Source organism: Labrus bergylta, chromosome 18 (genome assembly GCF_963930695.1).
Source record: "Labrus bergylta chromosome 18, fLabBer1.1, whole genome shotgun sequence".
NCBI classification, from domain to species: domain Eukaryota; kingdom Metazoa; phylum Chordata; class Actinopteri; order Labriformes; family Labridae; genus Labrus; species Labrus bergylta.
The window spans coordinates 21099249-21115925 of NC_089212.1; the positions used below are offsets into that span (position 1 = coordinate 21099249).

Consider the following 16677-nt stretch of genomic DNA (forward strand, 5'->3'; position numbering starts at 1 on the left):
CCCATACAACAAAATGAAAAACATAAGCCCACAATAGTTTGATATCTGATATATGCAACTCAGGCTAAAGTTTAAAGGTTTAAATGTCTTCTATTATATGCTGGATATAGGTTACTGTAGAATAATAAAAAAAGGTCTGCCTAACCGCCTTAAAGCGAGAATAAAATCATATTCACAGGTGGATAAAAGTGTGTTTACCCCTTTATGATACACGGCTATTGTGTTGTTGATAACAGCGCCCCCTGGTGTCTGCAGGGGGGAATCGAACCGGCCAACACTGTACAACAGCGGCAGTTTGAAGATGGCGGAGGGTGAATTGAACGTGGACAGCCTCATCTCTCGTCTTCTGGAAGGTGAGCAATTTATTTAAAAAAAAAATAGTCTTTTTAATGAGAAATGTTGTTTTCTGTTCGTTGTTCTCAGTGTCCGGTTGAAGGTTGAGTTTCGGGTAGCGCAGCGGGGAATGTGTTAGCGGTGTCGGGGCTAACTGCTGCCAATAGTAACGGTGCGTCCCCCCCCTCCACCCCTCCCCCCGACTAGCTCCGGCTAACTGTTAGCTGCTCGTGTTTATAAACATTCAGCGGTGGACGCCTACATTTCTCAGTTTTCGCAGTGAAAGCCGAGCTACCTTACTCTTTTCCAAGTTGTTGTTTTTTTGTTGTGCCGTGGGCTTTGCCTGAATGTTGACTTGAACTTTCTGCCTGAGGTTTTTTTTTGTCGTTTTCTGCCTCATTTTATATTTTATTTAATGTCCAGTGCTGTGTGTAACTGAGGAGGAGGTGCTGTCCTGTGTTTGATGTGGCATTGCTTAAAACGGGTTTAACTGCTACAATTAAGTTACATTAAGTTTATGATGATAAAATACGATATAAACACAGATTTCTACCTAATCACCTGCTCTCTGCATGGTTAAATCTTACTCTATATACTGGGTAATGTAAGTTGCAAATGGGTTTTTCACACATCACATGGTGTTGCATATCTGTATCAATTAACCCAAACAAACATGAGAAGGTTGTAAGTTTTTGTTTGTTTACTCAATTTGTGGCTCACTTATTCGTGGTTTGCACTTGCAGGTGTTGTTGATTGATCAGTAGCCTATAAATCAGATTTATTGGGCCAGGTATGCTCACACACACACACACACACACACACACACAAGGAGTTTAACTTCAGTGAACTGTGCTCTCTTATGTACAGGTACAACATAGGGCTGAGAAATATATCGAGTTTTTAAGATATATCGATGTATTTTCAAACAAGATATAGGGTAAGACAATATCGTTAATATGGATATAGTTTATGTTGCATTAAAATAACCTTACAGAGGTGCCAGGTAACTTTTTTCTCATCTCACTGATGATGACTGACTGTCTGTCCCTCTTAACCCTGCTCCTCCTCTCTCTCTCTTTTATTGTATTTAAGGAACATTTTTATTTTGTAATATTACTTTTTTTTAAATTCACAAACAGGTATTTTAATTTTCCATGTGTTTTCACTGTTAATAAAATACATACGGATATGTATCGAGTATCGCCGTTCAGCTAAACAATATCGAGTTATGAGTTTTTGTCCCAGCCCTAGTACAACATTAAATATCAACAATAAACATAATAAGAAAAGACTAATATTTACATGACTAAACATGAAACAGTGCAGTGGTGCAAAAGATGCTGAAGTAAAATGCAGTTATGTGACAGATGGGTCAATTACAGTATTTACATAAGTGTGCGTATGTTGATCATTTAAGTTAAATAATATATATATATGTGTATATTCACAGTGACGGTTGGTTTAGAGTCATTTCACCGCGACAGGTCTGACACTGTGACTGTTTAGCGTTCATCAGAGTGACAGCCTGGGGGAAGAAACTGTTCTTATGATTCAGTGTTTATGATTCAGAGATTTTACATTTCCTTTAAATGCCTGTCCTGATTTTGTTGATTCAAGTGAATAACAAAACCCTAAAAGAAGGTTTGCAAAATGAGGATATAAGAAAGAAATGTTTGTATGCACACTCTTTTGAAGATAAGCCATAGGACAACGTCGTGTGTTGCTGTCCTCACTATCACATTGTTGCGTTCATACTTGGTAAACAAACGTGTTGTGTGCTGTGTGAGGAACAGACTTTGTGTTTGGCAGAGAAAGAGAAATGAAAGACTCGTTTTGTGTTGGTGATCCACCTGCTTAAGAGAAGGCAAGGACTTTTCTGTTCCCTTGTGAGATCTCCAATGAGTCAGAGCAGACCACTAAGGCAGATTCAGCTGTCCTTGGCATACTTTCCACCCGTATCTGTGGAGGCATGAGAAACTATGCCAGCACTAATATATGAAGGTTTCTCTTTAGAAAAGTCCTGGCTTGAAAATTCTTCCTCGTTTTTTCTGTTTTTAAATTTAAATATCGCTGTCAAGTGGTGAAATTAGATTGAAATCAACAGCTCGTCGTCTGTTTTCTACTCTTGTGGGTGAGACAAAATGTCTCTCAGCGGGGAAGTGCGTCGATCCTTCACACATTGTGTTCTCTTTGTTATTTCCCTCAGACTGTGGTGACTTGTTGATTATGTTGCTCATGTGATGAATACAAGTTGGACTTCTTTCATAGATTGTCGGTTTAGCTGTGATCTCCGTGGTGCCAGATGGCGACTAGTCCTTTTTATATTATTTTTTTTTATGCTCAAAACAACACATGACTAATTGATTTGGATGTCATTGCTCCATCATAACTTTCACACCTAAGTGTTCAGCTCTGGATATATTGGTGTGAAGTTACTCAACAGTAAGACTCAAGCACATGTGAATCATGAAGGAATGTGATTAATTTACATTATAAATCACCATCTTCTGTAGGTGAGATGTTTTTGCCATAACAGAGAGGATGGATTAGTTTTGATCAATTCTTGCATCCAGGTTTTAAGCCTCAATCTTACCTGAAAGAACAACTTATTCTTAAGGATTTAATGAAAGTTAACTCAACGTACAACTCACAAAAAAAACAAAAACAAAGTCTGCCTTTCAAAAGTGTTTAAAAGAAAACTTTCATTAGAACCAGCTTTTCTTTTCCCAGCGTCTAACTCTTGGTTTCGTTTGTCTGTTTTGATCAGAGATGCACCGATTGTAAAATTCAGGGCCGAGGGAGAGGCCAGTGTTTTAAAAAAAAAACAACAACTTAGCAGATTGCAGAGTCTGTGTTTTCCATTACTTCTGTGTAATGCTTTATGTCTGTGTCTCAAACGAGGTGTGTGTTATTTAATGTAATTAAATGGTTTTAGTAGTCGCTCGCCTTGATATGTCACTGGAACATGCATGTTTCTGATCTGACACTGAGCAGGTGTAAGACTCTCACACTACCAACACTTTTTTTTTTTTCAACTTTTGTCTGTGAAAATTGATCAGAGTTCGTCCAACAGGTGATTTTTCAAGCCAGTGAAAAATCAGTTTTTTGGATCAGCAGTTAGGTATACTAGCTTGCCACCAGCATTTCATTGGTGCCATTGCCACCACAGCCAGTATAAAATGGAGACACACTCACACTCTGTCTGCACCACGAGTGCAGCCAACACCATTACAAACGCAGCCCTGTAGTGCAAGTGTTAAACAAAATTGAAGTTGAATGATAGGCCGTTGATTTAGTTAATTAATAAAGAGGAAAATCACTAAATCATACATTAGATATTACATTACATTTTCATGATGTTTGTTATTTACGATGCAACAAACCCCTTATTTTCTGTTTTAAACACATGCAGAGATTTTTGCTGGCGGTCAGCATAGAGTAACGATACCAACAGATTAAAAACTCTCGGGTGCTGATTTAGTAAACCAGTTCATTGGAAAGGCCTTGAGCCTTTATTTTGCATCCTAACATCATATTATAGCTGACTGTAAGTGTTGCTGAATGAAAAAATTCGGTCCTCAGGAAAATCCCAGAGTCAATGAGAATGCTTACTCATTGGAATTAAAACCTGACAGGACACTTTGTGACTTTCTCCACGCTTATGTACAGTCACAAAATCCCAACACACACACACACATACACACAAATGACTATATGGTGTCTGTCTGATGGTTGCAAATCCTTGTCATTGCTACATCTTAGCCTTTGCCCCTCAATGATCTTAAGTATATAATCTCTTTCAAAAAGTGCAAGCCCATTGAAAGTGCAAACAGTGAAAGGTTCAGCGCTAAAGCCGAGCAGCTAAGCATCCAAGCTTAACTGTCTCAGCTCTGATGAGGCCTGGCTTCTGAGTGAAAAGCCCTGCTGCTGCAATTTCATGCTTCACACCATATGAAGCCGCGCACATATAGTAGATGGATGATAAGGAAAAAGTGATGGTGTAAAGCAGCACTTCATTAAGGTTGGTTCCACCCTAGAATAGTTTCTGTCTCTCAGATTCACCATCTGGGATGATCCATATTCATCTGCTTTGCTCAGTTCTCTGAGATTTTTTGGTGGGATTTCATGAATGATGAGTCTGTGGCAGTGAGGGAGTGCAGTGTGTAAGAAGCATGCATGTCTTCACAAATGCATATATACCAATCTTCAGGCATTTCTCATCAATACCACTTTAAATCAGCTTTGTACATCCCGCTGTTTTGCCTCCTAATTTGCCAGTAAGACCATAACACTCATGAAACTCACATCCAGACCAACATGCAGTTGTTTCACTTGGCTCAGCTGTTTTTTTTGTTGGAATCTTGTGTGGGCGTCTAGCTGAAAGGCAATACCAACATGGTTAGTTATTACATAATTCCTCAGTCATGGATGTTTTCATCTCTTTTGTTTCTGTCAGCAATGCTTTATCTCCACTTAGAGCTTTATCTGCTTTTTGTGACGTCAGACTGAAACCTAAATTAAATTCACTGTACAGTACAATTGTGGTCCAATACCATTTACTTAATATAGCATTAAAAAAAACATTGGCACTTATATTGACACCATGAGACCTGGGGATGTTCCAATACAGCTTTTTAACAGCTTAATCACTGTAATCTTGTATAGATAAGATATGATATTTTATCAGTTTTATTGAGATAGATCCAATATAAATGCTTAGAACATTCTTTTATTATCAACTTTGCCAATCAACTAATTAAAAACAAACTTCAAGAATTAAATTTAGAGATAAAAATGGGATTGACTGTGATTATTTTAGGTAATTGGGACCATGGGAAACCAAGCTGACAAATGTGGTTTATGATAACAGCAGTACAAGTAACAGATCTTAACACAGCCCTCCTTGCAGTTTTACATATGAGAAAAGACATTGACAGAATCAATAGAAATATATTTCTATGGTTATGTATTAAGTTGATTTTTTTTTTTTAGGTTTTGAGGACCACAGCCTCCACACATGGGGCGCGCACATTAACTACTACGCCACAGGCGCCCCAAATCATTGCCCCCAAACAACCCAAAAATCATTAAAAGCCTGATCAATAATGCTGAAACATAATATTAACATATTTTACTTCTGAAATACAAAAAAATGCCCAAATAGCAACCAAACATGAAGAAGCAGTTTTCAGTTATTATATGAGTGTGTCTGCTACATCTGCTCAAGGTCCTTTTTTTATTGTTCAATCCCCAGCTTTTGATAACCCTAGTGTGAAGGAATGTGGATGTTTATTGGACCAGAGTTTTGAGTCACCAAAGGCTAACTGTAGATAAGACTTGTTGGTCATGGGTGACACCAGGACATTTGGCCACAGTGAATCTCAAAACCTGATATCACAACTTTAAATTTGTTTTGGAAAAACAAGAAGTATAAGACCTTGTTTAGCCTGTAAAGGATTTTGAATTCTGCCTTTGTTTACCTTTAGCTCTAGCTGCTTTTTCTTTTAAACAAACCCATCTTTTCACAAGACAGTTCAGATCTTAAACCAACCACAAGTATCAGATATATAAAATGCAGACTATTGAAGTGAGACAGAACTTAACTTCTGTCTTATAGGAGCCACAAAGAATCATAAGCTAGGAGGCATTTTTTCTGTTTAATCTCATGATCATATCTCTGACTCTGTTAGCTGCTGACGGTAGCCACCGAATACAATTTTTACTCCTCCTTTCAACAAGAAAAATCTGCAACAAAAGCTTTGGCAAAATGCCTTAAAGTTGGCTTAAGCCAACAGTGCAAATACACAGCCAATAAACCCACACCATTGCAGAAGATGCAAGCTGTTCTCGTAGTATAAGCAGTGGGCTTCTTAAGTACGGCTGAAAGTAAGCAGCTATAAGCTATAGTCATTACACCCACACTTCATCAGATTTTATGATTGCTTTGTAAATCCGCTGTAAGTGTTTTCTCTCTTTCCCCTTAGGGTAAAAAGACATTGTATCATGGCCTGAAAGAGATTCACTTGATGGTGTTGGGGAGAGGTTTTTGGAGCTGCTGCGTGAGGACTGACAGTGATGATAACAGTTGTTGACTGCACTGACGGTATCCCTTTCTCTCCTCTCCAGTGCGGGGATGTCGCCCGGGGAAGATTGTCCAGATGACGGAGGCTGAGGTGCGGGGCCTCTGCATTAAATCGAGGGAGATCTTCCTCAGCCAGCCCATCTTACTGGAGCTCGAGGCCCCTCTGAAGATCTGTGGTCAGTGCTGCACATCACTGCTTCTATTTTAGTTCATTATGCTCCCACCATGCGGTTTTTTATTTTAAATTTGTCTTTTCCTCCAAAGTACGTGTGAACTGAGCCAGAGTGGGTAACCCATCCCATAACCTCATCCTGGAACAGAAAATGAGTCACTGTGACTCTCTGCATATTAAAGAAATACATATATAGGGGAGATTGCACACACACATGTATACACAGACTGCGCATAAGTATATAGCAAACATAACCTGTACAGACAGTACTGGAGCAAAGCAGTTCACAAGCAAACTTCTTCTCAACATTTGGAATGCTAACCCACACTATCCCTATCTCTAGCTGCTATGCTGCACATCTCTGCACACTCCCACAGGCTTTATCTGGTCCGTGCAGTGCAGTGTAGTGCTGAAGCTGCAAACAACTCTGAGCTGTCTAATGTGGCAGTCCTTGAAAATACCGTACACAAGCTCCCATATACACTCAGGCCTACACACGGTTCATTTGTTGCTGTCCTCATTCCTCTTCCCTCCCACACACATTTACTTTGAGATGGTTGTATTGCAGGCCTATTACTGTCACATCAGATGGCAGCATAACATGTGCATTTGCATAAGTAATCAATGTGATTGTGGTGAGCAATTAAAAAAAATGGTTTTACCGTTTATCAACATGACATTGGTCTGATTAATACACTTTTTAAAGGCCTCACATGCCCTCAGCTCTATAGACCTTACCCCAACACATGACTGAAATATGCATGAGTGTGAGGTGGTGTTATACGCCACCGCCACCATGTAAGGTTCCTTTGTCTCCCTTTCTTTGTTTTGTTGCTCAACATACAACCCCAGACTGATTACTTGCCTTTAACCCCATGACAGCAGCTTTCATAGCACCAGCATCGACTATAAAGACCAAACAGTGGACGCCTTTCATTATTCAGAAGGCCAAATGGATCAGGTTCTGTACTTACTCTCTCTCTCTCTCTCTCTCACATGTTAACCTTCATGCCACTAGCATCATTTTGCCCGAGCCGGCCGCTTTGACACTGTTTGGCTTTAACATCGATTCAAACAGGATACTTTGAAAATTGGATTTTCAGACACAGTGTTGTTTACGATAATGATATTCAAATCCTCATTGTGCGAATGCGCTACAAGACAGTCATTTTGTTGCTAAAATAAGAGCACCCTGCAATCACAATTCTCTGCATAATTACCAAGTGCTTCATTCAGAATAGGACCTTACTAATTTAGCGCAAAGCGTGATTGATTTGTTGCCTGTAGGATTAGCTGAAGGAAAACCACAAACATGCAGTCTTTGTTTACAGTTTGAGAGTCAGAGTCCAAATAGAATGCCTCAAATGACTTTGTAAGTGCAAGTACTGACTGAAATAAACTGTGTGCAGACGAAGAGGATTAAGAAGTACATCAATCTGACTGTGTAATGCCAGTGGTAGTTTGTTACACTGACGTTGTTTGTTAAATTGTTTGTATTTCATGTTATTTTGGGTCTCTGAGTAAGTATTCCAGCACATTATCTATGTTTTTCCTCAGTTTGACGTTCACTGATTCAGTGTTATTTATGTCCATAAGGTGATATTCCAATATCTTGCAATTAAGCATCTGTTTTTATTGTTTTAAATAACAGATAAAAGATAATACTGTGTTTATATATTTTTTTCCATTTAGTATTTTTGCGCATTTGTCTGGCCCACCTGCCTGCCCCAGTTAGTCAGTGGGTCCTTTACAACAAAACAAAATCTAAATGCAAGCGTCAATCCATCTCAAACAGCAACACAGACTTCTGAACAGTCAGGTTTTGACAGTCGGCTTGTCAGCAAAGTGTTGTCTTCATGATGAACAGCATTAGCAGCAGCATTACCCATTGATGCTGCTCACGCTGATGTTACGTTTATGTGTACTCGACAGCTTATTGTCTTATGCATGCGGTCAGGCATGAGCACAGCTTTATTACTCCCATGATAGACTAATAATGAGATTAATGTTGCATCCTAGATGTTCTATGTTATTGTTTTTTTCATTTCTAATGGTGAGTGTCTGTTAGCCTTTTGCCTTCAGAGCATAGGAGCATGGCAACAAAGATCATATGGTTCACTGCTGTGTCCTTAAAATATCATTACGTTTTGTTTTTTTATGTTGCGTTGTCTTCTCAGAAAAGTCTGGCTCATTTAGAACATTGGCCTCAGGTATAACATTTTCCATTTGTCTTCCTTTCTCTCTGCTTTTAAAAACCCTTCATCTCTTTGGCTGCTATTGTCGGACTGTTTTGACATTGCAAAAGCAATGCTGAGTAAATAATTCACTGCCGTCCTAAAATTCCTGGTAGTGGGACGGGCGGGGGGGGGGGGGGGGACTGAATGCTCACAAATGCAATCAGTCATGCAGAAACGCTTAGTGCAGAGTCGAGGGTCGTTAGAGTAAACTTTACCAGAGGTGACCTTTCTGAAAAAGCAGACATTTATAAACAGACAGCCAATTAAATAGAAGCAGGCAGCAAAGTCATACATTTTATAAAAACTGACCAAAGACAGTCAACATCGCCGGTGTGCGGAAAATAAATAATAATGTGAACCGGCAGAAACAGGTACGGAAAAGATGAGTAATAGTTTAGTGAAAGAATATTATTTTATGATCCATTTCATCCAGGTTTTATTACTGAGTCATAGCTCAGCATTGTTAGGCATGTGGTCATAAAGTTGACCTCCCCCTGACTGTCTCTGCAGTGATAACACTCCAAGTTGCCAAGTCTACACTTTTATCCAAAAGTGGTTTTATTCCTTCATTTAAGTATTTTTTTTGGGTCTGACCACACTGACACACAAATGAGCAAGGCTAATTGTTTAATGACTGGTGTCCGGTTGTTTTTTTGTAAAGGTTTAAACTATTGTGTGTGTGTGTGTGTGTGTGTGTGTGTGTGTGTGTATTAAGAACGTTGTGTAGCATGTATTGGCTTCAGGCTGCCAAAATGAAAAAGAATCTTTGGCTCGCTGAAATAAGTAATTACATGTTTGAATGTGCTATCTGTAGCTTTGAGGCGTCTTCAGGCCCGGGTATAAGCAAGGCGGACTAAAGACTGACAGATTAATCAGCCAGCCGATAATTCCGGCCGATATTAGAATATCAAGTGACTATTGGTATTGGCTAACCTTATCGCAGATGTACGCTGATATTACTAGTAATTTCAGTATCATTGAATTACACTAGACACGCTGATGCACGTATCTGTTCGGTTACTTTCCAGTTGAGTGACCATCTTGTATTCATTTTAAATCTTTTCCACAAGTGTTTGATAACTGCATTTGAGGGATCAACTCAATAAATGCGTATATCCATTTCTACGGATCAAAGATGGAGCTAAAAAAGATATCGGCCAATATAACAGTATCAGATTTTTCCCCAATATCGATATAGGTATCAGCCCCAAAAATCTTATATCGGTCAATTCCTAATGTAGACATGCATTTCTTTAATTAGAGCCCAACTCATTGATTGTATGCCAACATCATTGTAAAAAAAAAACTGGTTGGACAATAATATTGGCAGGACACCAAAGCATGATTGCATAATAAACTGAAACACACATGTAGATGTATGTTAAACAAAGTAGCTGGTCTGCAAAAACATGTGGACATACATAACACACAAAGTAGCCTGCATGCAGCAAAATGTTTGTGTTGCCTTCATGGGGAAAAAATCCAGTTTGTAAAGTTCAAGTTATAGTTGTTGTACCCAAATGAAAGGTTAAAAGCACGATCACACTTGAGGTTGTGATGTTGTAGTGAATATAATGCTATCCTATGGCTGAATTAGTTCTGATGTTAAGAACATTTGTTTGAATAGTCTTAATAAAGTTTAAAAAACTTCTGCAAAGTTCTATAATTACAAAGTTTTGAAAGGTTTCATGATTTCATCACAGCGACTCGTTGAGCTGAAACTTACCTTGAGTGTTTTTCTTTTAGAAAAAGATCAGTTTCAAGCTCTGTAGATTTTTACTATATAACTGTTTCCTGGTGGCTTTGCTACACCTCAGTGACTGTCAACTTAATATCTTTTGGGGGTGTGGGACAAAATAAGACATTATTTTGAGGAGGCCATCATATCTTTGGAAAAACTAATTAATTCTATCTCCCTCTGACATTCTCAGAAAAAATGTAAAGATAAAAACAAATGACAAAGGTCAAATAAGTTTTCAGGCCTCGTGACCTGGTTGTTGCCTTTAGTTGTATCTAAACTCAGCTGGCAAACTGGGGCTGCGTGTCCTGGGCAAAGAAAATGAAGGATGGTAAAACAAAGCTCAACTGGCTCCGCACAATGTGAGCATAAATTATAATGCAGACATTCAGAGCTCTTCCTTCCTAGTCATTCATTTGTGGGGAAAAAGTGTGCCTTTTTGCCTGCCATCCTGAGACACAGGCAAAAATAACTATAGGCCTGCTGTCAAAAAGGTTTGGTGCACTTTTGTGGTTTGGGTTTTGGTGCCTCCAAATACTGCCGGGCACCAGGAAATAGAATAAATCATTCCAGCCATGACTCGAATCTCCAATTCTTGTCTGTGGTTTTAATCCAAGGGCCGGACGGCTGCACAGCTGGGGAAGGCCTTTTTATTTCATTTTAATTAGTATTTTTTGCCATTTTGTGTTGAATCACTGCCATAAATAGTTTGAATTTGCCTTCAATTTGGTAACCAAAAAACCTGTGATCATTGCCTTGGCTTGTCCCTGCAGTCGTGTGTGTGTGGAGAACTTAGCCCAAGTAGAGCAGGTCTTTAAGTTGGTGCTGAGGATTAAAAAAGGAAGCAGGTCTTGGCTAGGTGATGAACGTGACGCTCCCCCCTGCTGAGATCCTGTGCTTTGGTTAGAGCAGCTCCGGAACATTGCTGCTTGACTGAAAACAGAAAGAGACAAGAGTGACCTTGAATCCTGTGAGAGTTGTTACATTCAAGTTAGTTTGTGTGGATATGTGTATGCGCCTCTGTTTTTTTTTTTCCTTTTACATGATTAACCTGGATTGCCAGCATTCTCTCCCTGGGTAGCTCATCTCCCTGGGGCCATGGCATTGATCTGAGCCAGTGGTAATGGCTCATTTAGTGTGTCTATCTCCAGGCATGCTGCTCTCGACCCAGCCATAAATCCTCACCAACCTACAAATCTGGTTTTTTTTTGCATATCACATGGATTCAATGGGACAGGAGTTGGTGTGTGGATGGGTGAATAGTCCTTTGGAGATTGAAAAACTACAAATATTTGCTTTTCTCTTTAGTCCTGCTCTTGCTTTTATGATGTTTTTACATATTTTCATGACCTCGTCTGAATGCCTTTAATATCTTAGCAGCTCCACTTTCTGTTGATTGTAGTGGTGCAGTAAAGCAGTCTGTCTCTGTGGCTGAACTTTAAAAAAAAATACTCTAACTAGCTACCTCTGTTCACCTTTTCCTTCCTCACCTCCCTTGTTCAGGTGATATCCACGGGCAGTACACAGATCTGCTGAGGCTCTTTGAGTACGGAGGCTTCCCTCCAGAGGCAAACTACCTTTTCTTGGGAGACTATGTGGACAGAGGGAAACAGTCACTGGAAACCATCTGCCTCCTGTTGGCCTACAAGATCAAATACCCAGAGAACTTCTTCCTGCTCAGGGGAAACCACGAGTGTGCTTCCATTAACCGCATCTACGGCTTCTACGACGAGTGTGAGTAGGATGTTGTGGAAACAATCCCACCTTATACCATGGGGCTTTTTTATGGATACATCTGGAGGGGAACAACCAGTTAATACATTTTATTATTTGGCTGCTTAACAATGCAGTTATCAACCATGGAAACCTTCACTGTCATCAAAAAACTCTGTTATCTTTGGAGTGTTTTTGCATATTTTGTCTTTTGATGTGTGATAGTTGGAGATGATCGAGGGAGAAAAGTTGTGACAGCCCTAATACATTCACAGAAAGCTCATATGTTGTTTGGTTCTAAAAACACATGTTTATTCCTCGACCAGGCAAGCGCAGGTTCAACATCAAGTTGTGGAAGACCTTCACTGACTGCTTTAACTGCCTCCCCATCGCTGCTATCATTGATGAGAAGATCTTCTGCTGCCATGGAGGTAAGAACACCTGCAGTACTTTTTTCATTCCCATGTCCCAAAAAGGAAACCTTTATTACCTGTTATAAACTTGTTTGAAAAGTAAGTTGTTGTAGCTTCAAACTAAGGTAACTGCTTGATTTTCTACTTTAGGGCTATCGCCTGATTTGCAGTCGATGGAGCAGATTCGCAGGATCATGAGGCCAACAGATGTGCCTGATACAGGTAGAGTGTGTGAATATGTGTCTGCATAAATGTAGGTGTAAGCTCATCCTTCGCCTGCTCTGGTGTTAAAGTGAATCTTAATATGACATCACATAGCCTCCTATCATTAAAGAATGGTTATTACAAGAAAATCACCTTGTAATCTTCTGCGTTACATCAACAAAGTCAGTTGGACTTCTGACAAACTTCTTCCTGTACATGTTCCCCCTCCCACTCTCTCCTGATATCTGTGTTCCTTTTTTTCCATCTCTCTTCTCTCAGGCCTGCTGTGTGACCTCCTGTGGTCGGACCCCGATAAGGATGTACAAGGCTGGGGAGAGAACGACCGTGGGGTCTCCTTCACCTTCGGGGCAGATGTTGTCAGCAAATTCCTAAATCGCCACGACCTGGACCTCATCTGCAGAGCCCACCAGGTAATCTGGAAGGTGTAGAGAACTGGATATAAAGGATGAATAGCAAGGTCATTTCAATTAAAAGAATTCTGTGTCTGGCTTTTACTCAAAAATGGTTGCCTGTGCAATTTTACAACGCTGGCCTCTATTAGTTTGTGTGACTTTGGCATAAGTAATTACTTTGACTCATGCAAAGATACAGATACCAGAGGTAAACCACACACTTATAGACCTTCTGATCTCTTTTCCCCAGGCATCATTTATTAAACTCTTAAGCCTTGTGTCCACCTAGTGTTTTTTCTTTAGCGCAGATGTCTTTTCTCAATTGAAGATTAATAAAGTATGATATTCCCCTTATTTTTTCCTCCTACGGATCGTGTCTTGTACCCATATCCTCTTTGCTCCGTGTCTACTAGGGTAAAAACGACCTTAAGTAAAAAAAAAACATAGGAAAAAAGTAACGGAGCTATGATGGTCATACAGTCGCTGTGGTCAACAAACTGTTGTCATAGAGACGGGAGGGACGTGCAGTGCTTTTCTTCTCAGCACACAAACACTTCATGCAAGCGCTCCCAAGTGCACAGCCAGTGCTTTTCTGCCCAGAAATAACTCTAGGTGGACACGGGGCTTTACTCAGCATTCAGATATCATAGAGGTGTTTATGTCCAGCAGAGACTGAGAACCTGCTGACCAAATGAAACAGTTACCAGGATTGAAATGAATTGGCAACAGCTATTTCAGCTCTTTTGTATTGATTGAGGTGTAGGTGGTTTTGTACACTCCACCATGATAGCAAAAGGATTCTGAGACGAGCTGGAGATGTTTCTTTGTATTGATCGATGTAGGCGGATGAATAATGTCATGCGTCTTCTCACAGGTTGTGGAGGATGGATACGAGTTCTTTGCCAAACGCCAACTGGTCACACTTTTCTCTGCTCCAAACTACTGCGGGGAGTTCGACAATGCAGGCGGCATGATGAGTGTTGATGAATCCCTCATGTGCTCCTTCCAGGTAGTATTAAAACTAAAGGAACACACTGGATCATTTGACGTGCATGTGAAAAAGAAAAACACACTCACATACGTGTCTTTCCTCTCTCCATGTCTGTGTTTGTGTGTCATTATTTAAAGATCCTAAAGCCCTCGGAGAAGAAGGCAAAGTACCAGTATGGTGGTGTAAATTCTGGCCGGCCTGTCACCCCACCCCGCACCACCCAAGCCCCAAAGAAGAGGTGAACGTACAGCCTTCCCTCTCCCCCCTCCTCTCCCCTTCTCACCCTGTCCATCCTGGCAACCCCTGTAACTCCCCTGTAAAGCGAAGACACAGGGCTTATCTAATTGCCCAAATCTTTCTCCCCCTTTCTCCCTTATTCCACCGCCCTTTCCCCAACTCCACTGACAGCTCTTTTCTTAATGTGTCTGTGTACATAAATTTGCTGTGACCAATCTGTTTTAATTTTTTTTGCCTGTTTGTTGGAATTTTTGATATTATTAACGGATGATTTGTCGTTTTACTTCCAACGCTATCTGAGGTTTTTCAAGGTTCTGTGTCGTGTAAGGAAAGGCCTTCTGTATAAAGAGGCAAAGCGACTGAGTTAGAGGAATTCAAACTAGAGATTGAACTTTTTGGTTTTGTTTTTGTTGCCTTGACCTCTCAGAAAGTAGAGAGTTTCTTCCAATGTATTCCGATGAGACTGAGGTTTCCCTGCAGTGCCCAATCCACGGACAACAAATAACTTTTCTCATGTTCAGCAGTTGAAACGCAATGCAGCATGTGCGGTGAACCTTTCGGTTTGTGGTGCACTTTTTTGTCTATATTTAACCATTTGGAAAAGTGCTCCTCCCCATGAGTAGCAAAGAATGTGAAGAGACTGGCGTGAATGAAATGTAGAGGCTAAATCAGATGCTGCTGGCAGTGGACACGCTCTACCCGACAACACAACGCCCTCTGGGCATCGATTCCTCCCCTCTGTTATGCCTCCCTGTGCCTCGACTCCACACCCACACAAACACATGCCACTTTGCACACAGGGCTGGTATTGACAGTTTTTTCACTGGGTCTGTTTATTATTAGTTCTCATCAAGAAAATTTCAGCCACATAATCTCGATTTGTAGTGACAGTTCCAGAGAGATGCTTTTTTTCATTTTGTGCCAGTGGAAAGAAAAAAAATCCATGCTCAGGCAATTAACTGGTACCAATGGTCAGTTATTTACCTGCACACAAAATCACATTCATGGTGTACTAAAAGTGCTTACAAAATAACCGTTTACTTGTCTCTGGATAAAAAAAAAATTCAATAAAAAAGGAATGAACATATTTAACAGCACATGTTGCAGTTTTTTCAAGTGTGTAACTTATCTGAGTGTGTACAGTGTGAAGAGACCAAATATTTAAAATAAACAAAATGCAACCTTCAAAATTGCTCCACATAAATGCCAGCTTTACTTCTTTCGCATCACCAAACCTCTTCACTGTAAGAAGGCTGGTGGAGTCAGGAGTGTGTGGCAGGACCAGGCAGTTTTCCTATGTGATAGTGATGCCACCTGGTGGTTAAAAAGAGTAATGCAGAATTCAAACCAGAGAGCTCATGATGGGCTCTTCAGTTTGACTGTTCGACTAACCAGCGACTAGCCTGGTTGACGGCTTTAACAAGATGCAGTTGATCCTTTGCGGACAACAGTTGCCTCTTTTTTTTCTTCTTTACTGCTTTTTGTGGAATTTTTTTTTTCTGTTGTATTTCTTTGTTCTCTATTCACATTGTTTACTTTTTATTCACTTAATTTATTTCCTAATAATGATGACAATAATAAGAAGGAAACAAAGCGGTGTTACCAAAAGCTGTTTTGCAATTTGTACAAGTTTGTTGGAAAGTCTACAAATTCAATAAAATGGATGGAAACCAAAGTTGTTGCCATTTTTTTTTTCTAGAAGTCAATGTTTAAATGATGTCTCTATTTTCTCAACAAAAAATAACAATTCCCTCTACACGTGTCTCAAAATTAAATGAAATCTTTCTAGACAAGTTTACGGTATATACAATTAGTGTGTTTCTGTGTCGAATTAATAAGCTGAGCAGAAGGAAAAGGAAGTGTTTTACTGATCTTTCATTTATGTACTTCTGTCACTCCACCAAGTGTGACTTTTTTGGCCAGCAGACGCTTCCTGGCCCATTTTGTAGCCGTGTGCATGGGCTCTGAATACAACCACAGGACCAAAGGCAGGAGAAAACATGGAGCACCCAGGTGGAGGTGAGACAAGATCCAAGCAAAGGCGACCCACAGTCCCACTTTCAGACAGAGGAGCGTGTAGTAGATGATGGTGTTCTGTACTTGGGCTGAAGAGTTCTTCTGAGGGAAGATTTTGATTTGTAAAT

General features: G+C 40.1%; 1 protein-coding gene across 1 annotated transcript; it reads left to right on the forward strand.

Annotated features, from left to right (window-relative positions):
• Window positions 1-210: 210 nt before the first annotated feature.
• Window positions 211-16208, forward strand: LOC109987581 (serine/threonine-protein phosphatase PP1-beta catalytic subunit). The gene is made up of 8 exons (XM_020638695.3): window positions 211-353; window positions 6460-6591; window positions 12066-12296; window positions 12602-12706; window positions 12839-12910; window positions 13172-13323; window positions 14180-14314; window positions 14434-16208. The coding sequence occupies exons 1-8, from the start codon at window positions 302-304 to the stop codon at window positions 14536-14538; spliced, it is 984 nt and encodes a 327-aa protein (XP_020494351.1). The 5' UTR covers window positions 211-301; the 3' UTR covers window positions 14539-16208.
• The last annotated feature ends 469 nt before the right edge of the window (window positions 16209-16677 follow it).

Bases quoted from the DNA above. Each gene is read 5' to 3' on its own strand.
- LOC109987581 (XM_020638695.3), top strand. From the start codon at position 302: ATGGCGGAGGGTGAATTGAACGTGGACAGCCTCATCTCTCGTCTTCTG. The intron at 6,592-12,065 runs GTCAGTGCTGCA...TCCCTTGTTCAG, and splicing joins GGCCCCTCTGAAGATCTGTG to GTGATATCCACGGGCAGTAC. The intron at 12,707-12,838 runs GTAAGAACACCT...TTTCTACTTTAG, and splicing joins GATCTTCTGCTGCCATGGAG to GGCTATCGCCTGATTTGCAG.